The sequence below is a fragment of the Dicentrarchus labrax genome, unplaced genomic scaffold (genome assembly GCF_905237075.1).
Source record: "Dicentrarchus labrax unplaced genomic scaffold, dlabrax2021, whole genome shotgun sequence".
In the NCBI taxonomy this organism is placed as follows: domain Eukaryota; kingdom Metazoa; phylum Chordata; class Actinopteri; family Moronidae; genus Dicentrarchus; species Dicentrarchus labrax.
The window spans coordinates 15713213-15740496 of NW_026136718.1; the positions used below are offsets into that span (position 1 = coordinate 15713213).

Genomic DNA, 27284 nt, shown 5'->3' on the forward strand with positions numbered 1-27284 from the left:
ATGGTAGTCTTTGGACAAGCCGCTGGATTGGCTACAGCTCAAGTAACAAGTATTTCATTGTGATCTTTCAAAGTGTTTAAATGGTGTGTCTGTGTGTGTGAAGATAAGCCATTCGAGCCTGCTCACGCTGACAAAGAGACATTTGTGGTCATAACTGCATTGAGTTGAAAGTGCTTTAAGCAGGGTGGGGGAATAATGTAAGTAGACTGATTTACCTTTGTTAGGATTGTTCATTTAGGGTGGCTGGCAGGAGGGATTTATGTTGTCCATTACCTCAAAAAAATGGAAAGTAAATGGATCAAATTTTCATAAAATGGACTGTAAAACACTAAATATTAACTTGTAATACTAATACTAATTCAGTATTTTTCTTGTCAACAGTACACCCTTAACTGGGCTCCAACATTCACTCAACATATTGGATGTGACTGTAAAACATTCTTTGATAGTATCACAGAATTGTGAATAAAATACTCCCTAATGGAGTTTAATCTACTTCCACTCTCACTGTCAACCTAAGTGCAGTAGGTTAATGAAGTCCCAGTAAAGGCACCTTAACTGATTAGAGAGGCTGTAATCCTGGTAAAAGAACCCACCATGGTTTGCCAGGTGTTGTGAGCCCTGGACATGCAGCCAGAAGTGAAAAGGCAGAATTCCAGGAGGCTTCGCCCCTCCTCTGCTGCTCAGTCACTGTGTCAATGGAGCAGAGGCAGGCTGCAACTAGAGGGAGTACTGGGCTCCACTGAACACTTTTTTTAATGTCCAATCTTTTTCAGGCATTACTTTTCTCAAACTTTCTGTAACGTAAAGGAAATGTTAATTATTTACCTGGAGATTATGGGAACTCTGAGGTGACAGTAGAAAGGCCTGTGCACACCGGGGTGTAACCAAAGGGATCAAGACCGATGGGAGGAGGGTCGGCCGGGGATTTCTGAAGCTGAGCCGACTTCTACTAAAGTAAACTGAAAAGGTGAGCTACCTGCGGGACGGACACGACACGCCCCCTTGGCAGGTGGAACAAATAGCGGACCTCTCGGTCCTGTCCCTTGTCTTCCTCCATGCATGTATCTATTCATGTGTGTGCCAAGCCATGCACTGAGAACTGCGGGATATCGTGAATGTCAGTGTTCAGAGGAATGAGAGAAGAAAAAGGTGAGTGAGTTTACTTCAGAACATAAAGCCTGTATTGTTTAATGGTCCTCACTGGAGGCACCGTGCGTAATTTGCCTGTGCAGAGAATAATGGATTTCCTCGTGGATTCAATGTATTCATTGAAAACCTGTTATCCGTAGAACTTTAGGGAAGTTAACTTGTTTTTAGTGTGACCTTTTTCCACGTCTGATTTGTGATCGCCAGGTAACATGGCCTCCGTGATCTCTTTTACGCACACCCGTACAATCTCAGCCAGCTCTCCCGAGCAGAATTACTGCTTGATGTTTCTGTCCTAACGAGTTTACAATCCTCACGTCTCTGTGTGTGTGTATTATTTTCTTATATGGGCATCTGTATCTAGAGTTTACATTTAACAACGTGTCTCCCTGGTTAGCTACATTTCCTAAGTGGGAAACCTTATTTCTTAATTGTTTGTAACATATTTATTGTTGTTGAAGGTTGTTTGTGTGAATGACAAAACAATAACGACTATTCAGTATTAATTGAATATATGAACACACATTTTGTTATCGTGTTAAGTCTCAAGCTACTTGTAAATAAAAAAATAAAAAAAACTTAATTATTTTAAGTTGTTGGTTCACATGTGTCTGATATAAAGCAAAGGGGAACATAATATTCATATTGGGATGTACGGCCAATATAAATCAGATTATTGACATGGATGTTGTTGTCCAGTCCTACCTATATATATTATCTGTTATTACAGTCTTCTCCACTAGGTCCTACTTATTACAGTTAATGACAGAACAGCTGTTACTGTATTTCTACCAGGATTGGATCATTTTGTCTGTCGGGCATTATGATACTGGGTACAGTGGAATGTGACTTGTGAGGTCGTGCTGTGAATCCAACATGGAGTTGAAAAAGGATGGAGGAGGAGGAGGAGGGTCGTGGTCTTCTTCAGGAGCATCTTCTGCCCCTTCCAACCCTGCCTGCTATAGGAGCATCCTCATAGCCTTCTTCCTTATCTTCCTTGTTATCGGGGTCTTTGTAGGCCTGCTTATTGGTGAGTCTGTAGACAGTATTCATACTACTCTGTGAAACACAATTCCTAAACGTATTCTTTGAAGGATGAACCATTTCTCCTCTGTTGTTACCAGCCTACCTGGTTCAGGAGCAGCATTATTTCATGGAGACAGTGGAACTGAAAGGTCTGAAGTATGATCCTGTTCTGCAGGATGAGGACTCTGGTTTCTCCATAGTACTATCCTCTGTTTTAAAGTCCAAGGTCAGTCCAGATTGTCACTATGTTGAGAGCCCAACATTTCCATTAAAAAGTGTTAAATTGTACATTTTACTTTTTTTCCCCCCAGATTAAAAATGTCTTCACTGCCTCATCAATATCACATCACTACGTTGATTGCAGTATTGTTGCCTATGGGTAAGTGAAAGCTGAACGGAGGTAGATAATTCACTCCAAGCAACAAACTACATTGACTGTTTTCCTGCTTTCCCAGTAACATTAATGGTGACGTGATGGCAACGTTCAGACTGGTCCTCAGGGTGTCCAAGGTCCAGCAGTATTCAGACAACCTTGTTCAGGACTTGCTGAGAGCAGGGCTCAGATCAGCAATGCAGGATAAACCACTAGAGGTGCCAGAATTTGGAGAGATCAACACTATCATCTTACTGGGTAGTGAAACTATACTGTCATCAGTCGACTGTCTGTGGCCCTACAAGTGGATGTGTGTCGTGGGAGTGACGAAAATAGGCCACAGATGTGCAATGCATTGTCTCAGGGACTTCCACAGTTCTCACAGGACCTATGTGTTTCTGTCTCCTCATTCTTAGGAGCCAGTGGGAAGTCATTTTATGCTATTGGAGATGAGATGATAGGTGAGTGAATATGTTGTGTGCCTAATAATAATCCTTCAGCATATGTTTACACCTTTGTGGAATACCAAATGGGTGGTGTTTTTAAAATCAGGGCAGATAGTATGACTTGTTAATCACAGAAAATTTATATATTTTTTTGTGACTCTTTTTAAAATATATATAGTTTAAATAACAGGTTTTACTTGCTATGCTCTTATGTACATTGGAAGAGTTTTTGATCTTTGTCATCGTTCCTGTTGTCCATGAAGAGATCCCTTCATTACGCAATACCAATGTTTGAGGTAGAACAAAATCCTCATTCTGTGCAAAAACGCATTCTGAAGTTTATCTGAAGCTAATATGAGCCTGCAGAAGAAAGCAGGGGCACAAAAAAGGAAATTTGTGCTAATGAATAAAGATACCCACTTGATTTGACTAATTCAGACTGCAAAATGCTTTTTTTTGTTTTACACTCACTCACTTGTTTTACACAGATTACATACAGGTTGTGGGAGGGGGTTGGGTGGGTCATTGTTGTTTATTTCCCTGCAACTGCTGCAAAATTTGAATAAAAATATATTTTAAAAAACAGGAAAGGATCTCTTCAAGCAGAATGAACATTGACCTCTTGTAATGCACATATGGGTACATGGTTATTGTTTTAAGACAGAAATGTGCAAAGAAGTGAATCCATCCATTAAAGTCCTGTAATATTAATTGACTTGCTCTAAAGAACAGCCATCTTTCTTGCACCTATAGTAAATACCTTTACATGAAAACAATTGACACTATAAAGACATATTGCATATATTGTTTGTTTCGGATCTGGTGTTTCCTCTCAAAAGATTGTTTTAATTCTTTACCAGCTGTAAGTGTACATATTGTACCTTTCTTTGTGACTCTCATCCTTTTTTATATGATCTGGTCTCTCCAGCCAGGTGTCCTGACAACACCTTCACTTGTGACAATGGAGAATGTGTCACTAAATTGAACCCAGAGTGTGATTTCATCCCCGACTGTGCAGACGGATCTGATGAATCTCGTTGTGGTGAAACTACAAATTTTACTACAGTCCCTTTAAGCCTAATTATTCAATTTTCTTTTTCAGTTGTTGTTGGTAAAAAACATGCCCGTTACCACAAAAAGAATATACTGGCACTGACTATATATTGTAATATTATATTGTAAATGTGAGGTTACTGACATACCTTTACGGAAAAACCATCACTGCTTCATCTTCACCTCGACCACATGCTGTGACTTTTCCCCCCAGCCTGTGGTACTCGTCCTGCTATGGGGAGTCGGGTGGTGGGTGGCGAGGATGCTCGGGAAGGTGAGCTGCCATGGCAGGTTAGTCTGAGGCTCCACGGACGTCACACCTGTGGAGCCTCCATAATCAGCGAACGCTGGCTGGTCAGTGCAGCGCACTGCTTTGAGAGGTAGGCAGCAACATCATTCAAAAATTAAGAGACAGGTTTATGAGTTTATTCATTAAATCTTTGTAACTGTAAATTGTGTTAAGTGACTTGCATGTATATTTTGTATATTATATATTGTATATTTATATATCACTTTGTTTTCTGTTACAGGGACAAGGACCCCAAAGAGTGGACGGCCATGGTAGGAGCCACACTAGTGAGCGGTGAGGAGACCGAGTCCAAAACCATTAACATCAAGTCACTGGTTGTGTCTCCATACTACAACCCCATGACCACTGACAACGATGTTACTGTGCTGGAGCTGGAGACCCCTCTCACCTTCAGCTCTTACATCCAGCCTGTCTGCCTTCCCTCCCCGTCTCATGTCTTTGCCCCCGGACACAGCTGTGTGGTGTCAGGGTGGGGAGCTCTAAACCAGTTTAATAGTGAGTCTGCCTCCAGCAGTACAGCTCAGCACATCAACATATGAGGAATCTAAAGAGAGAAGGAGTTGATTATTTTTTGTTTGATACCCAATACTGTAAAGTCAATAGTGTGTCTGCTTTTAGCGTTCAGATGATATTTTCCTGTAAGATAATAATAAGAAATAAATAATTTATGATTTATAATCGTAAACTAATTTAGTCATCCTGCGCTCTTCTGTCGCTCAGATGATGTGCCTCCCACACTGCAGAAGGCGGTGGTGAAAATCATCGACTCCAAGGTGTGCAATAAATCGTCTGTGTACAGAGGTGCTGTTACTTCCAACATGATGTGTGCTGGATTCCTGCAGGGCAAGGTGGACTCGTGTCAGGTTAGCACTGTTTCACTTGGTTCACATAAAGGTGGCTACAATAGCACAATAGCTATCAACTTACATTTTGCTACAATACTTTAACGTCTCAGGGCGGGGAGTTTGCGTCCATACACTGATGATCTGGTCGTCCTTTTCTCTCTTGAAAAGTAGGAATAAAACTGTATGTTAACATGGCCTATGGGCTGTTGCTGTTATTTTCATCTCAGTATAACATGATGTAATATTACAGTAAGAAAAACATGCCATTCCTCCCCAGTAAAGGCTCAGTCCAGTCTCCCACTGCAGCTCAATCAGTTTAATGCACCTAAACACATTTCAGATTCAGCTCGTAACCCATTATATGGCAAAACAATCCAAAGTATAAATAATTGATATACTGCATTCTGACAATAAATACCCGGCAGAGCAACCCTGAAGTGCTCCCATCCTAGTCAACCAACATGACCTGACACTGAACTGTACACCGAAATTACACTAACAGGGTTTTCATGTGGCAGCAGCACTGTGCTGAGCAACAGCATTTACATCAGAGAATCAGAGGTCTTGTGTTGTCCCTGCAGGGTGACTCTGGAGGGCCTCTGGTGTGTGAGGGAGCCCCTGGTAGGTTCTTCCTGGCTGGGGTGGTGAGTTGGGGTGTGGGCTGTGCTCAGATCAACAGGCCTGGGGTTTATTCCCGCGTCACCAGGCTCCGCAACTGGATTCTCAGCCACACAGATCCCAGCTTGGTCCAAGATTACTCCCAGTATGTTCCTACTGTGCCAGTTTCTGTGACAGAAGGAGGCTTTAATCACCCGCCAGTACCCAGGACCGTAGCCATGGATGTGTCATCTGCACCAACACTACCTGGTACAGCTTAATTTTATTAGAGAGCAGTCATAAATATAGAATAAGAAATATTTGAACTAAATTATTATTTAGACTCATGCCACATGATCTGTCCATCATGTCTCCCAGTCTTGAACTGCAGTGGAAACTTCCAGTGTAGCGCCACCTCCTGCATCAGCAAGGTCAACCCGGAGTGCGACAGAGTCCCAGACTGCCCCAACCAAACCGACGAACTAAACTGTGGTAAGTTTACATCATACTGTACCATGGTTTGCATGTGTAAAGGAGTGCACGTACAGGGTTTAATGGAAATGTATCTGATGCGGGGGTTTTTCTTCCAGACTGTGGCGTACGTCCTGCATTGGGCTCCCAGAGGATCGTGGGTGGAGTAACAGCTCGAAGGGGGGAGTGGCCTTGGATTGGCAGTCTCCAGTACCAGAGACTTCACCGTTGTGGCGCCACACTCATTCACAGCAAATGGTTACTCACAGCAGCACACTGCTTCAAAAGGTACTGTGTGTGTTTAGATACTACATGCCTTAGCACAGCAGCACATTAAAACCTTGAAGCGTGACTTCTTTCCAATAAAATTAGTTAATATCAAAAATACCTCTTCCATTGCATCCAGAATGGTACTGAGCCTGTTATAACACAGCCTTCATCTATAACCTCTTAGTGACCAGAGCCCCACTAACTGGGCTGTGAGCCTGGGAACTGTGCTGCGCTCTGGAGTGGGAGCCCTGGTCATCCCTATCCAGAGGGTCATCATCCACCCAGCCTTCAATGGCACCAACATGGACCATGACGTGGCTCTGTTAGAGCTGGCAGTCCCAGCCCCCATGTCCTACACCATCCAGTCTGTCTGTCTCCCCTCACCAGTGCACCGCTTCCTGAAGAATGCAGAGTGCTACATCACAGGCTGGGGATCCATGAGGGAAGGAGGTGAGAGATTTAAAATCCCTCTGACTTTGGGCACAGCTTTCCAGAAAGCACTGTACAATTGCACAATGATATTAACATGTTACAATAAAGTAAAGCAGTAAAGTAAATTAATTTTAAAGAGCAAAAGCTTCCATATTATTATGCTCCTAAAGACTCAGGACTTTTCTTAAAGCATCATAAGGAATTTTGTACTGAGGTAAACTCTTACAGCTCCATTATGACATATATCTTACAATATAATATGAATCACTATCAAATGGCCTCTTCACTCAAATTACAAAAAGCATGCAGTATTTATCTTTCATCTGCTGAGGTTGTATGAATGTAATTTAGTCTGTAGTGTTCGCAGCAGTAAAAGAAATGCATTGTGCAGTGTCTTATAGCTGACCTGGTAGAGCTGGCGCCCCATGCACTGAGGCTGAGTCTGTCAGCTGCAGCGGCAATGGGCTTTAATCCAACCTGTGGCCCTTTTTCCTGTCAATCTTCAGCAATCCTATCCAATAAATTACATTGCATAACCCACTAATATACTTATTGTTCTTCGGCACAGGTTCATTGACCAACCTGCTGCAGAAAGCTGCAGTGAACACCATTGACCAGGCAGACTGCCAGCAGTCATATGGAAATGTGCTGACTCCTAACATGATGTGTGCTGGTTACATGGAGGGAGGCAGGGACACCTGTTTGGTAAGATGCAGGGGGACTTCATACTATGTGACACAAATACCTTTTACACAGCCTGGAAGTGGGCCAGACGTCTGTGTGGTACGATCTTGGCAGCATCTGAGCGGTAAGATTTTGGAACAGAGTTAGAACAAGTGAACAGAGGCTCAGGGAAATAGGGCCATGGCTCCGATTTTACAGTGGATGGTTAACCAGGTCAGAACAATGTAAATCTTGCCCTTTACTCTTTTTCTAGGACTTGTGCTCGGTAAAAAGTAAAATCTGGTTGGTTTGAAAATACTTGTCGGATATTCTAATTATGGTACAAACATGATGGAGAGAACCAAGTGTTGCTTGTTAAGGAACATTGCAGCACTTATGTGAGAGATGCTTATCTGAGAGATGCTTATCTGGTGGGAGAGAGTAGACTTTCTTTCCTACAAATACAGAGTCCCCCTTTTCACCCGTTCCCTCCCTGTAATCTTCTTATGTAAGGAAACCCACATGCATTCCTGTCTCGGTCAAAGCACCTGGCATCTCAGCAGCGATCCAAGTGACATTCTCTTTGTACCTGCTGCGTCTTACTTATTCTTCTGCTTCCTTACTCATCGTTAATCAATTGTTTTATTCACCTTTACGTACTGGAGACCTTAGAGCATTGAGGTTATTTTAATTTCTAACAAATCATTAAAAGCCACTCTTCGTTCTTTCTCTCCTCTGTCGTCCAGGGAGACTCTGGAGGGCCGCTGACCTGCCGTCAGCCCTCTGGCCAGTGGTTTATTGCTGGAGTGACCAGCTGGGGACACGGTTGTGGGCGAATTGGTTTTCCGGGGGTTTACACTCGTGTGACATCCATCAGGAAATGGATATCTACGCACCTGCCTTTCTGAAGAGGCAAAAAAATGGGAAATTAAGAAGCTGCAAACTACATGGACACTGGATTTTCCTCAACATCTTCTCCATACAAGTGTACTGTACAGGGACTAAAGTCATGCTAAAAGTCACACACATACTCACACATAGTTTCCACAGTATTGACCTGTGTGACTAACTGGTCATGGGTGCTGTTTGTAATACTGTGCAATCATCTGAACTGGGACCAACCTCTTTCATAATGTACTGAAGATGCAAGAATACTGAACTGTGGTTTATGGACATTCTGCTAGCACATGCATGATTGAAAGTATTTATTTCAGTTATTTATTTTCCTGACTGGTAAACTTACTGTACATGGTGTTGTTTTTTTCCATTTTGTGTGGGGCACAATATATGTGGTTCATTTATGGGTACATTTTCTTGTCTTTTTTTTGTATCTATTCTTAAAAAAAAATAAGACAAAGATTCAATGTAATAATTGTTGCTGGAAGCTGGGTTTTCTGGGGAAAATACAGTTCTGCATGAAAAAGTGGTATTGCAATCAACTTTAAAGGAATTTACCTTTTGATTGATAAAGGCAACTCCTGGTGATGTTTCATTGATAAGAACTCTTTGATGAGAAACACAAGACCCTGATTGACAAGATTTATTGATCAAATCATTCCATTCGCTCACAATCACACCCCAAAGAATGTTCACAGGCTTTACTGGCTCTTACATCCTTACATAAACTCAACAGGAAAGGGGGAAAAAAAGGATTGTGGTTCCCAGACATTTGACAAACCGTGCACACAAAGCTGAGAAAGGTTCAGTACCCCGTTTACAGCGAGGCAGACCCTGCTGAAACAAGCCCACTACTGTGGAGGGTGGCAGATAGAGTGACAACTAGAAAACAGGTCAGACAAAACAGTTTTGTTCTCCAGGCGTACTTTGATATAGGACTGTTTGGAGGCTTGTGAATGTCAGGTTCACGGTTGTGAAAACACAAAGTTGCTCCTCAAGTCTTCCTGGTGATTTTTAAGTAGGTCTTTTAGAGTAAAAGCGTGTTAAGGAAAGCCTGGTTGTCCCTTAAGGGCTCCAGTTGTGCTGCTTATTTTCTAAAAGGACAAATATTTAGTCTCTCTCTGCACAGATGCACAATGAAATGAATGGGCAACAAGCATGGGGCACACTGCAGACTGTGTTTAAGGAGCAATTGTAGTGACTGGGAGACTTGAGTCTTGTTTACAGTAATTGGTATCATGTGTCCTAATTAAACAGCTTCTTGAACACAAGAAACATTCAGCCTTAGTTTGATGGCAGGAAGGTGTCTGCAGTAAACACACACTGTTACACATGCTCCAAAAAACAAAGGCCACAGTGCTGCAGTTGACTAATTTAAGATTGCCACATTGCATCAGTACATTGAGGGGACTGCAACATATCCCGGCATGCACTGCACAAGACATTGGGTCCGCCCCAGTGAAGATCGGCAGAGGCTAGCACATGCATACAAACACCCTCACTCTTTTATGTTCACTGCAACACGCAAATTTATGAGTTTCCAATTCTCCTGACTGGCATGTGTTTGGACATGCAGGTCCAAAATGGCAGCTTTCTACAATTCATGTTTACTTGTTAACCAGGTTATTTATTATTTATAACATAAAAACACAAATAATCAAATGTTGTTACTGAACTGTTCGTCAGAGCGAAATTATAATGTCCACAGAGACATTCTTATGGCTAGAGTCCACAGGCTCTGCTCGGCCTGTCTGTGAGGTATTATGACAGAAGTTGATGGTGTGCTGCTGCTGCTGCTGACACACCTGTACACACCTGTGCACAGCTCTTGGCTTCCAGGGGTACACTGTGTTCTTCCTCACTAAACAGCAGCCTGAGGAAGGGAAGGGAATGGGAAGGGTGAAGAGAGGGATGTTCACATGCGAGCTCTTTCCCTCTGTAATCTGGAGTTGTATGTTCGGGACACGGTGTTCCAGGCATCCATATAGCGGTCCATACACATGGCAATACATTTCTGTGAGCACAAAAGCAGTGACGTTAACACTCTGAAGACATAATCCTGAAATTGTGTGACAAGATCTTTTTTTTAGGCTGAATCAAACAATTATTTTCATTATAAATTACTCTGCCGCATTATTTTAATGATTAATCTTCTATAACATATCAAAAGAATTGTAAGAAATGCTCATTTAATTTCCCCAGAACTTAAATTGACATAATGAAATTGCTTATTTTGTCTGATTAACAGTCTAAACCCTTAAAGACATTGCTTTCACCATCACATCGATCATAGAAAATCTGCAAATCTGGACTTGATTTACTTAAAATATTACTTACACAACTAATACACAATCAGTTTTTACAGATTGGTTTAAACTCTTTTTGCATCTGACAGCAAACTTTCTGATTATCATCATTATAACACATACCTGCTCGGAGTTATCCAGCGTGCTTCCTGGTTTACCTATGCACTTCTTGAAGCATTTGTCTGTCATTCTCTGAAACATGAAGATATAGTTATATTTACATGTGCAGTACAGTACAGCTTATTACCGATAGTAACAACAGTGGTTCATCCAACATCATCCGGTGAGCTGCTTAGATTTGAACAGCCTCTCAATGACTTCTACTGTTTCTATGAGTCGTTTCTCATTAATGTGGAAACATATTAATGTCAATATCTCTATCTAACATTACGACAGGATTAATAAAGGTGCCCATGCCATCCCATATAAACTGTATTATACCTAACATGACTCTTCAACGCACTACAGTTCTATTCTTGCTATCTTAGCAGCTGTTGTCCATTGATTTACCTGCAGCAGCTCCTGTGCGTTAGCCACCGCGATCTGGACCTTGACTTGCTCCATGATCGTGCCGGTGTCCATTTTACCGCCCGACCCACCGGCTGAGAAGTCTGAACCGAACCCGTCCATTTCTACCGGAGTCGTTACCCTAAACGGGAGCTGTATCGATCTTTATCAAGTGCACGTGCGGACAGCTACTGCTAGCTTTGGCTAACGTAAGTTTTCAGATGCCCTTGACAGTGGCGGAACACTGCGTGCGTCACTTCCGTGTAGGAGACGCCAACATGGGAAATGTAGTTCTTTAAGTGAGCGGACCGGATACAGTTACAGGGCAATAAATACACCGCTGCCAAAAAAGACTGTCTGCGTGATATATTTAAACTCGTGTATGTTTATAATACTCAGGAGCCACACAGACGGCTTGTCAGCATACAGGCACCCGCACCACACCACGACACAACGACGCACGTGAGCGCACGCACGCGTGTTTGCCACGTGGTGGAGGTATACTCCACTGAATCACTCCAGTCTGACTCTTTAATAGAGAGACTCAGACTCCAGACCTTGGCAAGCATGCTACCAACAGATACCTGTAACTATTGACATTGATTTTCTTTACATATGATTAAATGGTTTAATGCACACGTGTAGATTTAATACAATACCATTAATTGATTAGTGATTGATAGAGCACTGATTGCAGCAGTACAGCATATTCAGGGTGTTGCATTGTAGAAGATCAAGGGTTATGAGGGGCCAGTTTAGGACAATCAAAAAATATACGTGCTTTTATTTTGTTTAGTTTTTTAATGTTTTATATGATAAGATCAATACATACATGATGGGGTGTAATTGCCATCTATTTGCTAAGTATCATACTAACCATTTATCTCACTCTGGTCTTCCTCAGCAGGCTGAATTGGAAAAGAAATTCCATTAAAAAAAGTCCACAGTATGATTTTAATCTGTATACTTCATATTCTCTTTTAACGTTGCATTTATGTTCAGTCTGGTAGTTATTGTAAGATTGTTCTACCCAGTTGCCTGCGTAAATGGAAAAATAAGTTACAATTTTCATTAAAACTAAGCTTGTCAACTTGTTTTGGATAACTATGTGGAAAGCAGGAGCCAACCACATAAATAGAAAGTCATAAGAACCTCTGCATTGTTTGGTGTTGAGGCCTGGGTATGAGGATGGCCCCCCTGCGAAGACCCCTCTCCTTATGTTTCAGACAGGATGACCTCACTGAGAAGACCACCTGCCTTGAGTGAACAAATATGAGGTACAGTGAGTCTGCAGGCAACAATGGAGTGACGGTTACTGTCATCTAAACAGACACTGTGAGTGGCTTGCTGCGATGCTGGGGGCATTGAGGAATAATTGTGGGGGGTCTGATTAGTGGCGTGCCTGCCTAAGAGTAATTAATGACCAGTTACACAATGTTTTCACCCTTTGCACATGCAAACGCACACACATATGCATAAATCTGCAGATTTTGGCTCAAAGCCACTGGGCTGAATGGGGGCAGGGAGGGTTGGGTTAAAGTGCAGCAAAATGAATTAACCCTAGATTACAATCATGAGTTCATTAATCTAATCTGCTTAAATTCTTAATCTCCTTTAGGCACACTTGTGTGTATGAAAGCATTTGGCCCAGTCAGTTACAACAAGGGAGGCTTCAATAAGCACTGGCAACAATGGTTATGAGAATGTGAATTACCCATGAGTGTGTTTCTGGTGTCAGACTTTGAGGTTTCACAAGACTGTTTAATGGTTTCTTCAGGGCTTTCAAGTATAGGGGAAAAAAAGATGTTGGTGATTTGAGGTATTGTGAGGAAACAATAGGAAATAGTGGATAAAAGAAAAGCTGACTGAAAAACACACATGCTCACATACACACAAACTCAGACAGTCGAGACACTGCAGCAGCTTTTAATCTTCAAAAGCAGCTGCTGAGTGACAGTAAGAAGGAGTGAGAGACAGAGAGAGAAAAGGGAGGGAGGAGAAACCTGAGCAGTGTGGCATCGACTCTGGTGGTGCTGTTTATGGTGTTGGAGATCAGTCAGTGCTGTGCACCGGCAGTCTCTACCAGTCAGTCAGTTCTGAGTGACAGAAATCTCTTTTGTTTGAATCAAAATTAGACGTCAAATAGTCAAAATCACCACTGATCCTGTTTCAAGTATATCTGCAGTATTCAAATTTTCATTTGTGGCTCTCATTATTTCTTCTTTGTTGATTTCCTGGGAGCTCTTTTCACAGCATATTTCAACTTGTTAAAGCATGAAAAGCACAGGTGCAACTATAAACATTAACAATGTCTCTGTTTTACTGAAGTGTCCCAAGTTAGGCAAAGAGCCAGAATGCACAATAGCAGGGCACTGGCACACCTAAATGGAATGAAGCCATTATTAATGTCATTAATTACACCTGCAGACATGTCGGGACATACCCCAATAAAGAATCTCCTACAGAGACGACTTCATTCCTGAATCTGTTTTGTATTTCATGAAATTCTACAACTATATCTTTATCTGGATGCTACTACACAAACATTCCCAAACATGAAGTTCCTTGTACACAGGCAGGCTGACTTGGCTGATTCTTGACTGACCTCATTCTTGTCCTGATAGCTCACGAGTACTTAAATCCTTCAGAAAATGCCAGGAATTCAGCTGGAGAAACGATCTCATGGTTCTCAGAAGGACTTTAAACTGCCATCATATGATCATTAAGACTGTTGGATATGTGGAGCTGGCAGGGACTGTACAGGAGGTACGCAGCCAGGGGGCTCACAACCACCGAGGGCACTGAGGTCTCCTGTCAGAGGGTTATCTAATTTTCTTTCTTTTTAGCAACCTGAAGGAGTTTCCATTAGTCAAATACAGGGAGGGTATTTTAAAAGCTGATTCTTTTTTAGAGTGTGTTTAAATCTTACTACATTTAGGCAAACAACGTTTTATTCCTGGCACTGTGAAGAGGATTAGACCACACTGCATGTTTGACAATAAAACTGAACAGAAACTGAATACATATAATTAAAATCATCCAAAATACAAAAATTCATATCTCTCAGTTCTTTTAAATCCAGGCTAAAAATACAGTTTTTGGCCACTGCATTTGTTGACATTCATTCATATCTCTCACTATACTGTATTTATACTCCTTTTTATCTTAGTTTTAGATGGTATTACCTTTTTCAAGCCTGTATATGTCTTGATATAGTTCATTTTTATTATTTTTTTTATAGTGCCTTGTACTTCTTTTATATCTCGCCTTAATGCCTTTGTAAATCTTACACAAATCCCTTTAAATACCTCGTTGTTGAAAGGTGCAAAATAAACCCGACACACTTAGAGATGCTCTTCTGTGAGCACGCAGGTGAAACCCACAGAAGCAGGTGTTTTTCAGTATTTCCTACTGACACTGGTAACTCACAATGGAGGTGCACTGACCCTAAAGTTGGATGCAGACAAACAGAAAAGCCTTTTGCTGTGGTGTTTTTGCCCATTGGACAATAGCAGGAGGAGTAGGAGGAGCCAGTGCGAACACTCCGGCTGCCTGTGTGCTCGCTCTCTGCGCTCCTCTGCTCGCTCTCCTGCAGGCTGCGTGGCTCCCACACAACAAAAACGGAGCTGCTAACTTTTCTGTATTGTTTTGGGGGGTTTTTTATATAACGCGTTTAAAACTCAAAGCTCGCGTCGCAGACAAATGGCTCAACCATTCCCCGACAGTTTAGGACACGGTACAGGTTTGACTTTAGGAGGCGGATTTGTCTAAATTTGTGGCCAGAACTTCAAACAAAAAAAAAATCAACGACGGAATAAGTGTAGCCGAGATAAAGGAATCCGGATCGGCTCTGTGGCTATCAAGGTAAGCATTGAGACGCATAATCCTCCTGAAGTAGCCTATGGATCACCGAGATAGGTGCTTGTTTGGGACATTTCCCCCAACTTCCGAAATGTGATGAGTGTAGTTCCACTGCTGTAACATGGGATCCTTTGATATTATGTGTGATTGTAGCAGGCTGGATGTTTGCAGGCTAACTTGGGAGGAAAGTTGAGCAGCGCATGCTGAAGTGCTGACCGTAGTTTCACATTTTACTGCACAAAACGAATTGGATTTCACGCTGAGTCCCTCCACGGAAGTCCACCGTCCTCCTTTCAGAGGGATTCAATAGCCGACTTAAATTTATCTGCTTTGAAACAATGGAGCCTTTAAAGCGGAAGATATTTATTTGGTCATTTTCAAGTTGTGGAGAGTCTTTATGAACCCACAGTGCCTTGCCATGGGTGTTACAAAATAAGTCATAAATAGGTGAAAATGTCCAAGCAAGTTATTACATAATTATATTAATTATGTAGTCAATAAAGTTAATCTTATTTTGAAATTCAGCAATCACCCCAGAATGCACTGGCTGCAGGATTGTCTGGATCCAGCTCAGATGATCAAAAGAGAGATTGGGGGTTTTTCATCTGTTGCTCAGTGGTTACATAATTTATCCTCCAGGAGCTGGTCTGAGGTGTCACATCTTCATGTGGGCTTCAAAGCTTTGCTTTTGGCACCTTCCTGTATGTGAGCCGGCGGAGGAGCAGAACAAGCTAACAGGAATTTCTTGGCTCTGGCGGTTTGCTGGAGGTGACTCACGGGCCTGAAATGTTTATAGGGGTGGAAAGATGTGATATTAGGACAACACACCCAGGTGTTGTTTCCCTGCCTTAAAGGCCAGTTAATGTAGCTCATTTGCTGTTGCAGGTTGTGTGGGTTGAGTCTTGATGCTGATATATGTGTTCTAGTGTAAATCTGTGTCACACAGTGTATACACACTGGGTTTTGTGTGGGAGTGCTTCTTATCTGATCTCCTTTCATCTCTATAAAGTCTGAAGTCCATTTCCGTTGTAACCCAGCACACTGATATGAGGATTTTATTTCTGAGTAGCCCATTCATCAGCTGTTGGCATAGCAAGTTTTGTTTAATCATAAAATGGGAGGAGAGTTTATGGTGGCGTTCACATCAAAAGGAGGGTTCACGACCTGAACATGTTTTTTACTCCTGTCCAACGGTCATACATGGTTGAATTAAACAATTGTAAGGGAGTGGCTCGTTTCACCTGTGTTTATGTTTTTTTTATATCTTCTATTTCCTTCTCCAGGTCCAAGTCAAGATGTCTGTCAGTAATCACGAAAACAGAAAGTCTCGCTCTAGTTCCGGTTCCATGAATATACAACTCTTCCACAAGACGTCTCACGCCGACAGTCTGTTGACCCAGCTCAACCTGTTGCGAAAACGAAAGGTCTTCACAGATGTTGTCCTGAAGGCCGGAAACAGATCCTTCCCCTGCCACCGGGCCGTCCTGGCCTCCTGCAGCCGATACTTTGAGGCCATGTTCAGTGGCGGGCTCCGGGAGAGTCGTGACGCCGACGTAAACTTCCACGACTCTCTCCACCCAGAGGTGCTGGAGCTCTTGCTTGACTATGCCTACTCGGCCCGAGTCATCATCAACGAGGAAAATGCAGAGTCGCTCCTGGAGGCTGGCGACATGCTTCAGTTTCACGACATCAGGGACGCAGCGGCAGAGTTTCTAGAAAAGAATCTCCACCAGTCGAACTGTCTGGGGATGATGCTGCTGTCGGACGCGCACCAGTGCCAGAGACTGTACGAGCTGTCATGGAGGATGTGCCTGGCGGACTTTGCTACTCTCTTCAAGACAGAGGACTTCCTCAGCCTGCCCAGAGACAAAGTCCAGGAACTGATCCTCAGTGAGGAGCTGGAGGTGGAGGATGAGAGCCTGGTGTACGAGGCTGTTATCGACTGGGTGAAGGCCGACATGGAGCACAGGCACAGCGAGCTGCCCGAGCTGCTACGCTGTGTCCGCCTGGCCCTGCTCCCTGAAACGTACCTGCTGAAGAACGTTGCTTCGGAGGAGCTGGTGATGTGCCATAAAGTGGGTAGGGAAATTGTTGAAGATGCCGTGCGGTGCAAAATGAGGATCCTCCAGAATGACGGCATTGTAACGGGGTTCTGTGCCCGGCCGAGGAAGGTCAGCCAGGCCCTGCTGCTGCTGGGAGGACAGACTTTCATGTGTGATAAAGTCTACATGATTGACAACAAGACTAAAGAGATCACCCCCAAAACAGACATCCCCAGCCCCAGGAAGGAATGCAGCGCCTGTGCTATTGGCTGCAAGGTATGTGTGTGAGCTATACTTGAATATGTGCATTTTCATGTCCTGTTATGTGGTACTCAGACTCTGATTTCTCTCCACATGTCTCAGGTTTATGTTACTGGAGGACGTGGCTCTGAAAACGGGGCCTCCAAAGATGTCTGGGTCTACGACACATTACACGACGAGTGGTCCAAAGCTGCGCCTATGTTGGTCGCCAGATTCGGACATGGCTCTGCAGAGCTCGACCACATGCTGTACGTCGTGGGAGGACACACGTCTCTTGCAGGATCCTTTCCTGCATCTCCATCTGTGTCTCTCAAACAGGTGGAACAGTACGACCCTCAGACCAATAAATGGACACTGGTGGCTCCGCTCAGAGAAGGGGTGAGCAATGCTGCTGTCGTCGGTGCCAAAAACAAACTCTTTGCCTTTGGGGGCACCAGTGTAAACAGAGAGAAATACCCCAAGGTGCAGTGCTTTGACCCTTGCCAGAACCGGTGGTCTGTGCCGGCCGCCTGTCCACAGCTGTGGCGCTACACTGCAGCAGCTGTGGTTGGCAACCATGTTGTGGTGATCGGAGGCGACACTGAATTCTCAGCCAGCTCTGCTTATCGGTTCAACAGTGAGACGTACCAGTGGTCAAAGTTTGGTGACGTGACAGCCAAACGGATCAGCTGCCACGCAGTGGCGTCAGGAAACAGACTATATGTGGTTGGAGGGTACTTTGGGGCTCAGAGGTGTAAAACGCTAGACTGTTATGATCCATCATCGGACTCTTGGGACAGTGTGACCAGCGTGCCCTACTCACTCATTCCCACAGCCTTCGTCAGCACATGGAAATACCTCTCGGCATAGAGCGAGAGAGACGCACTGACTCTTTGAGGTTTCTACGGTGAGTAATTGTAGCTTCCTTAAACTGACACAAATAAACAATATGCCAGTTAAATGTGCTATATATAGTGTCCCTTTGTATTGTCAGATTATATGTGGGAACTCACTTTGTGGAGGCAAAAATATCTTCAGATAATTCAAACAACTTTGTTACTTAACAGGTGAATGTCGGTTTGAACCAGATGAGGCCAGTTTAAAGCCCCTGACTGTTTTCAGGGTTGCTAGTGGTTACAGTTACACATTATCTTGCTTCTGTGACGGCTGGGTGTTGGATAAACATGGCGAGTCCTGGTTTAGAGAGCAGGAAGAATGTCGGCTCTGCTGGTAATTACAGAGCGAAAGCTACAACACAAGACCTCTGTCACTAACAGGAGCGAGGTGGAGAGGCAGGGATCACGTCTGTTCTTGTAGCGCCAAGAAGGCAAGCGGGCAGGGTGCTCCGCAGGGCAGACCTGAGTGCTGACGGACTGCCTATTATGAGTCAGTACCTTAAAACAGTTGTAAATTATAAAAAGTGATGTGACGCATGGTATTTAACGTATGGAGGGCTTCGAGCCAGAAGAGCCCGAGGATCTTTCAGTGAGCTTTAGATGAGAGCCAAAACATAGCTTTTTATTAGCTAATGTTGCACTGTATACTAATAAGTACAAAACGTAGTTTTTCTTTGTAAAGATAAGATATTATCCATATAGCACTGTGTTAAGTGTTTTACACGATAAAAAGGTAATAAAAACCTATTTCAGTCCATCTGTGCTGACAGAAGCCAGGGCACTGAGTAGAAAGTAGAAAAGTCAGATCAGTAATCCTATCATGACTTCAGGATGGGAGGTGGGGGGAGGGAAGGATCCATCTCAAGGGTATGAAAATATGATTGATTGAAATGTGGTATCGGTTTAGAATTGAAGGACCAACGGGTGGCAGTTTTCACAGCTTTGTGTGAGATAAGAAATTATCAATTTTTCCTGAGGTGTTTTTCAGTTTTTCGCACAGGGTGAGGGAGGATGGATGGAAGGGCCTGTAGATGAAACAAGAAGAGGAAATATAGTGATATTTTGAAGGGTTTGCGGGTTGTTTTTACATGTGTTGGAGCTAGATTTAAGTTTCCTCTCCTATGATCTTCTTTTAGCATTAATGCAATCGATGGGAAACGATTAATTGCTGCAGTAGTCATTGGATTTGCATTTTTAAAAGCACAGACTCTGCTGCACCTTTTTAAGCTAAGCATAACAATCGTCAAGCTCCCACCAAGAACATTTCCAAAAGTGGCTAGTGAAGTCTAATAGTTTTCAACTATTTCTGTGCCCCCGTAACTGTTAAAAATCAAGTTTAAAGTGTTTCAGGTTGTTACCAAGAAAATAAGTAATAAATAATAAATAATAAAAATAAAAATCAGTCACTAATGTAAATAAGAATGCGGAAGTAAAGAGCGTCTCTCTTGCTTCATTCTTAGTCTTATTTTTAAGTGTGGCAACTGAAGTTTGGATAAATCATACTCCTCTCCTTTTTTTTTTCTCCATTTTTTGCTGTGAGGAATATGGGGAAGTGAATTCCAAACAAGCTCCTTTTATGCTGCCAAGAACTTTGAAATTAAATCTGGGCGGAAGCAAGTGAGAAGCAGAGGACTTATGTGTGACTTGTGTCTACAGTAAACAGCTGGATATAATGGAGCTGGGGGCTTAGCATTATCAGGCTGCTGGTATGGACCGCTGTCTCCATGGTAGCCAAGGTTTCTGGGCCGGGATGGAGACAGACAGGCTGGCTATGAAAGATCAAGGCGCCGCATCCTTATGAACTCTTTCAGTTATGGTAGCTAACCTCCCGCTGCCGACTGCCTTTATGTTTAATTACAGCACACATGGAAAAAGCTCAGATTTCCAGCCTATTAAGCAGGCATTCTACCCTGACGCAGGTCGACACTCTCTCATCCGAGACAAGGGAGGCTTGAGAGGAGAAGTGAAGTGGCAAAAATTTTAGGGGAGCAACAAAGTGACACAGAACAGGAAACACACACACACACACACACACACATATATATATATATATATATATATATATATATATATATGTGTGTAGAGAAGGAGTTGAAGTGGAGAGCGAGTAAGACGAAGAAGTAAAGCTATATTTTGCATCGTTTGGCAGCCGAGACTAACGCCTGCCTAAAAATACTTTGCTCCCGAGGTTGTCAACTTTCAGCTGGGGTCAGAGAGAAAAATTATTCTGTGTATGTGTGTGTGTTTGCAAGTGAGTATTTGAGCGTATGTTCCTTTCATGTTCATGATGGGGCCGAAAACCACCAGTCAGCTGTTTAAGTATTCACTAGTAGTATAGTATTGTGAGTTTTTTACGCAGTTGTGAAACCACTCGTACTACTACTCTGTCTCTCTCTCACACACACACACACACACACACACACACACACACACACACACACACACACACACACACACACACAGGCAGTCACATTGCTGACATTGCCTGTCCTTTAAAAAGCCAGCCATCCTTACTCTAATTTGGGAGGAATGAAGGTGTGGCCTGCATTCCCATTAGTAAAGATTTGTTAATGTTGCCTTGTGGTTGAGGCCTTTCAGTTTTGCGTGGCCTGTATGGTATTACCAGCCTATTCTGCTCTTTTTGTCAGCACCTACTGTAGTTTGTAGCTCTGTGCCTTTCCACCAGATGTGACTAACCACAGACTCCAGGGCCAAACCAGAACCCGCTGTTGATGGAAAAGTATTTGTAAATGTTAAAGCATTATGGTTCGTGTTTGTTATGGTCCAGCCGGGAGGAGTAAATAACCTTTCAGGATAAAGTACAAAGACCTAAAAACAGATTTAACTGTAATATTTTGACAATTGCCTGTACAATTTTTACAGTTGCCAGTTAAGCTTTAAATTGTATATTCAGTGTGTTTTTTGGAAATACTAAGCTGAATAGGATCGTGGTGTAATCTGGTCAGTTGTTGGTGCCAGACTACAGGCAGGCAGGATGTAACCAGAGATCCCTGCGCAAAGTTCAGGGCAGTCTCTCCTTTAGAGCACTGAACTCTAACGGCCCCGGTGATGACTGTTATCTACGCTGGAGCCCTTGTTTTCTCAACCCCCCTCCCTTGTCAATCCCTCCCTCCTCATCACCCCTCTCTGCTCCAAAAAAAACACAGACATAAGCAGCTTTTTATTTTGTAACGGCTTCAACTGAAAACCCCTGTGAGGTTGGCACGGCTCTGTGTGATAGGGTACACCTGGAGAGGTCAGGGGCCACAGAGGGGGTCCTCGGCAGGCTCACTGCATCCCCAGACAGCTGCTGTAAAATGGAAAGGTTGTGGTGGGATCAGGGAGGAGGAGTGCAGAGGCCCCAGTCACTCAATACTAATGTTTTATTAATGCCTCGCTGTGAGGGCCACCAGGAACACAAGCTGAATGAGGCTTTTATTATGGCATCTGGGTACAACAACGCCCCCCCACCCCCCCAACCCCTTCCCTCAGACACACATACACAGTTAGAGTTAGCACGTGCACACGCACACTTCGTCTTCAGTCCCTTGAGTAATCAATCTGCCACATTACAGTCCTCGGCATGGCTGCTTAAATTTGCATAAACCTAATGGAGTTTTTATTGGTCTTTTCTCCACGCTGCGACTAACAAAAAGGAAAAGGGAAGAAGATGCTCAAAATGGCTGAATAATCACCCAGACTAATTTGATTACGCCCTTAAAAAGAGACGAGCTGTCATACAGTTACAGGGGCCTCAGAAAGCCAGCTGGGATGGGACAAAGTGTGTCTGCCTGGTAATTAATCTGAATTACGTAATATTTGTTGCCTCTGAAGTAGTACTGAAGTGGCGCGTATTCAGTCACAGAGACGCTTTTTGTTCTAGTCTTAAACTGAAGTTTCTGCAAGGATTCATCAAGACGTGCCTCCGTTCTCTTTGCAGCTGTACGCAGATACTTTTGTCTCTGAGCTCACCGTGGAGTCCTTTAACCGTCCCTGAAAACAATGCAAACTCATGTAAATGAAGTGACTGTGATTCATACGTTGGTCAATACAGTGAAATTCTTGGTGGTCATTAGTAAACATAGCACAGGCCTTGTTGGACACAAGGGACAGTTAAAGAAAGAGGACTCAGCATTGTGGGTAATGGAAGGCGCAGATGGAGTCCAAGGTGCAATAAAGCTAAAGAAATGGAGATGAATGTCATGATGCAGGTGTCAGGTTGATAAATGTGACCTAGTCTTGCGGTGGGTGTGTGCGCTTTCAGCTAGACGGTGTGTATGAATCAGAGAAAAGCTTGAGATTTGGACGTTATTTTCTTTCTGGCATTATTCCCATGTGGAGGAGAAAGGCAGGTGATGGGAGCAGACAGACTGAGACAGGTTAAACCTCAGAGTGCCAGATCCAATCACTTCATATAGTCCCAGCCCATCTGTTTGGCCTGCTGAAGGACACATGGACTCCCTTCACCGTAGCACACTGTGGTTGCTGCAGACCAAAGAGACACACAGGGGGCATCTGGGTACTTTCTGGGTTACAATTATTAACCCCGCCACCTGTTGGCATCCCATACTCAAGACATCTTACACCCTGTTGGCAGATGGAAGTCAGATTTGTGAAGGTCGATTTGGTTATTTCGGTGCACGGAGAGTTTGAATGCAAGTCAGGGTGAGTTTGTCTATATGAACAATTGTGTGAAGCGTGTGGGTGCTGCAGCTCGGTATTTGTGCATAATTGACCTTGACATGACAGCTAATAATGACAGGACTCTGAGACAGTCTGGAGCTCATTTCTGGAGACAGCGGGACCCTTGTTGTGGCCGAGGGAGCTGGAGTCTGAAAATGTAAGACAGAGGTGTTGTTTTATTGATGGATGTACTGATGATGACAGACACATAACCTTTGTGGGTCAGAGTGTTTCTCTATGGAATACATTTTGACATTTTGACATACATTTGACCTCTAATACACTGTCCCCCTTCTTGACATCGCTGACCTGGGTCAAGATCATGCCGGTGTCTTGTCAACACAAATGCATCATGTGAAAGCCCACTCTCTCTCTGCAGCAGATATATAACTAAATACAAAGTTGCAGCTCTTATGAAAGGGTGTTATTGTCGTACTTGGAGCAGAGCAGAGCGTATTTAAGATTCAGAGGCATGCTCTTCATCATCTGCACTTCAGAGAGATTAGACAGCAGCAGCAGCAGAACTCAAAATGTGCAGGCAGTGACCTTTGCACATATACACAGAGAGAGAGAGAGAGACAGTGGAAACTTCCATCAGGCCTGCAGTTGCATGTGATACAGTAAGTGCGTCTACTGCTGCTTTACATCTTTTGATCAGGAAGGGTGAACTGAGGTTGTCTTGTTGTTACTGTTACTGGTTGGTTTCAGGGCTGATATCAAACTTTAGTAGAGTTGTTTGGTGTGTTTGTGGCAGGGAGTCAACTGCTACTGGAAGCTGGCACCGAATGTCTGGCCAGATTTGTAATCTTGTTTACTCACTCTGTGATCAATTAGGTCCTGATTTAAATCTTGTACAGCTGCTTGTGTTTAACACTTAACATCAAAAACTGTGGTTTGTTCTGGTAAATTAAAGGAAAACCTCAACATTTTAAATACACTTATTCACCGTCTTGCAGAGTATTCTTATCGAGATATCCTGCTGTCTCCGGTGGTTGCCTGGTAACAGAAACACAAGATAGTCTACCTTGTGTAAAATAAACTTGCAGTATTTACACTTAAGTTTTTGTAAGGAATACGATGTAACATGTAATTAGTAAGCTTTAGAGCTGCTGATAGGAGGATGTTGTTACCTTTAGACAGAGCCGGGTAAGCTGTTGCCCCCGTTGCAAGTTTTTATGCTCGGCTAAGCTCATTTAACCGGCTGCTGGCTGTAGCTTCATATTAAACTACAGAAATTTGAGAATGGTATAAGCCCTCTTCTGTAAGTTTATTTCTCTAAATTTCCCAAAAATGTTACTATTGCTGAAAAAAGTAGTGTTCTGCTATTGGTAGTGGTACTTGGGTATTGGCACTAGAGTCAAAACACTTAAAATACCCTTTAGCTGGTTGGTTTGTGCCTTGAAGCCATTAAACTGACAAGGAAATTAATGTCTTCTTCATTGCTGTTGCAGAATACTGCAGTTTGTATGGCATAGCGAAGCCTAGTTTTCCCACTGCTTCTTACGTTGAAGTTTGTTTGTAATGTCTTTTTACCTCTGTTGTGCTTCCAGTAGTATAGTGCTCCAGTGGTGTCCCACTGTTATGCTTCAGGCAATATATTCACAACAGTAACAAATGCGTACTGATCAGTGAAGGCTTCTGTAGTATCAGCCGGCTTTGTCAGTCATGGAAATGAGAACTCATTAGGTTATCCAAACAAGCCCCCAGCAGAGCCATCCTGTAACTGTCAACTCTCTATCTCCTGGAATAGAGAGCACACACACACATACATATCGTTTAACTCCTCTGGCAGAGCAGAGTTATCATAAGAAAATATGCAAATCAGAAGTAAACATCACGTTCAGTTTTCTCTCCAACCCCCCAAATATCCATTGGAACATTCCTTCATAACAGCAGGGGAGGAAAAATCAGATAGTGAAATATTTGAGGTTGTAGAGAAATGTGGAGAGGTGAGGTTCCAAAGAATTTGTCATCATAAGAAAGCCTCTTACAGTATGAATTATATCCGGATAAAGCAGATGAGCTGATAGTTTTTGGAATATGTGTTTTATCTCCAGAGAAGCTTATTTTTACAGAGTGGGGGGCTCTCCGCTGCCATCCTCAGATATTTATTACCTAGCGACATAAATGGCTTGAGCAGCTTAATCCCACATGCCAGGAGGACTTTGGTTAAATAACGCCCCATCCTGAGGCATTATCAACGCTATGTGGGTAAGCTCGATAAAATGGCATGGTGATAAGCTGATGTGTAGCCCGGAGGACCGAAGTCTCTGCATTCCTCCCCGCTCCCTGAGAATGTCCAGGCCGCCCCTCTGGTCATGTGGTCGGTCCTCATACAGCAGAGTTCCCAGGACCTAAACATTAATCTCCCTCTGTCTCTTTCTCCAGATCAGCCGTGGTGTCTGGTATGCAGGCATGTGTCCCCCTTCACTGGCTGCACAGGGGAGGAGGAGGAGGAGGAGGAGGAGGAGGAGAAAAGGGGAAGAGTTTGTGTGTTCCTGCTGTGGCTCCATCCAGCCTGATTCACATTATCTTCAGCTGCAGAGGAGCCTGACTCCTGGAAACAGCCCAGAGACTGGAAGTCTACGGCCTCTTTCCACCTGATCTGTTTACTCATACTTCTTGTGTAACTTTCCCATGTAGCCACTAGCCTGAGCTGGGCTCGTTGCCATGTATACTGCACAGACTTCACAGTTGTGTCTATATAACATGCAAAGTACAGCCAGGAAACAGACAGATAGTGGAGATGTGTGCTCTGGGCATCACATGTTCTCTTCTTTCCACCTCCTCTGGCAAATACTGCTACTGTGACTGTAACAGCCCTGCACTGCTCATTTGACTCACTCCATCATCAAACATAATCTCGCCAGTAGATTGCTAGTTTAACAGACTCTGTAAAGACTTACTAGTGTCTCTCTTACTCACATGTTGTTTTACAGTGAACTGAAAAAAGAAAGTCGGCTATCCTCTGTCGTCGTCGCTCTTCTCCCCTCCTGACACTGGGCGTTTACTCAGGTGTAATTTATTTGGACTGCTGATGGACTGAATTAGACCTTTGCTATGCCAGGCGTATGGGGAAGGAGAGAAAACATTTGGGGAAGTGTATGATTTTGTGCACAGAAACAATCTTCCTGTCTGTATTTTTAGACTTTGGACTTGGGCTTCCCTCAATTTTGGTAAGCTAAATTCGTATCTTCCTCCTTCACTTAAAATACACGCTCGCAAGAGAGAATGTGGCCCATTACGGCAGAAGAAGACGCTTTTCTGTTTCAAGATGTTATTTCATACTATGATTTTGTCAATTTTTTTTATAATTTGTGTCTCAGGGTTATGTATAGTTATGCCTGTATTTGTTCAAGGAAGCGCAACGTTTGTTTTCTGTCTCCTTTGTTCTTAAAATGTTTTTTTTTTGTGAATGTATTATTTTGTGATAAACAATTTTACAGAACTCTCTTTCATTTTAGAAAACATCCTTACATCGTTTTGCCAAGTGAAAATGTGTAATTGCGCTTAATAGCTGTGGTCATATTTTATAATATAAATATTGCCAAAACCTGAATACCTAACCTTCGTGTAATTCTCCATCTAAATAACAAAGCTAAATGTGTCCAGAGTAGTTAATAAAAACTTTGTAGCTATAATATTATTTTTCAGGATCTTTAATTGAAGTCGTCTGTGTGTATAGTTTGTATATTTGCTTTTGTAATTCATTTGTAGAAGCCTTTGATTTGCACAATTTGTACAAAGAAATCTCTTTATGGTCTTAATTTTGTATCTTTGTCTTACCCCGGCTCGGGTAGTGTGAATAATCAAAGCCTTTTTGTAGCAAATAATCAAGTTGTTTCTCTTCATTTGCTCTGTGTGGAAGTCTGCGGTTTCCCCAATATATGGAAGTATATATCAGATATACTGATATATTAAGCTATTACTGATACATCCAACTGTTAATTCATGTTCTACAGCTCATAACTTGTCAATAAATATCTTGTTGAAAACGGATTCCGTTGTTTGTCCTCTGTTTTCCAGGGAATGACTGGAATTCGGCAGCTGTGTCATTAAAACAGCGAGGGCAGCCATATAATCACACAGGTACTCTTAACGTGCCTGGAATAGTTTCCAAACACAGGTTAGGAGTGGTTTTGGTATTTACCAGGAACACCCGTCTCCTTCCTCCTGTCTGTGTGCATTTAAGATCCAGTGAGATGAACAGGCCATCC

At 43.0% G+C, this 27284-nt stretch overlaps 3 protein-coding genes across 3 annotated transcripts; 2 read left to right on the forward strand and 1 right to left on the reverse strand.

Moving 5' to 3' along the window:
* The first annotated feature begins 1007 nt into the window (after positions 1–1007).
* On the forward strand, positions 1008–8942 carry tmprss9 (transmembrane serine protease 9). Its single transcript, XM_051377201.1, has 16 exons — positions 1008–1152; positions 1945–2179; positions 2274–2401; positions 2487–2554; positions 2631–2806; positions 2965–3009; positions 3923–4036; positions 4262–4427; positions 4578–4852; positions 5078–5220; positions 5784–6069; positions 6178–6291; positions 6390–6558; positions 6725–6990; positions 7541–7677; positions 8382–8942. The coding sequence occupies exons 2-16, from the start codon at positions 2026–2028 to the stop codon at positions 8541–8543; spliced, it is 2403 nt and encodes an 800-aa protein (XP_051233161.1). The 5' UTR covers positions 1008–1152; positions 1945–2025; the 3' UTR covers positions 8544–8942.
* Positions 8943–9160: 218 nt separating this feature from the next.
* On the reverse strand, positions 9161–11592 carry timm13 (translocase of inner mitochondrial membrane 13 homolog (yeast)). The gene is made up of 3 exons (XM_051377202.1): positions 11349–11592; positions 10962–11030; positions 9161–10546 (listed from the first exon to the last, which is right to left on the reverse strand). Exons 1-3 carry the CDS (start codon positions 11466–11468, stop codon positions 10448–10450), a joined length of 288 nt encoding a protein of 95 aa, XP_051233162.1. The 5' UTR covers positions 11469–11592; the 3' UTR covers positions 9161–10447.
* A 3306-nt stretch (positions 11593–14898) lies between these two features.
* On the forward strand, positions 14899–27066 carry enc3 (ectodermal-neural cortex 3). The gene is made up of 4 exons (XM_051377042.1): positions 14899–15209; positions 16490–17524; positions 17612–18395; positions 25456–27066. The coding sequence occupies exons 2-3, from the start codon at positions 16502–16504 to the stop codon at positions 18356–18358; spliced, it is 1770 nt and encodes a 589-aa protein (XP_051233002.1). The 5' UTR covers positions 14899–15209; positions 16490–16501; the 3' UTR covers positions 18359–18395; positions 25456–27066.
* The last annotated feature ends 218 nt before the right edge of the window (positions 27067–27284 follow it).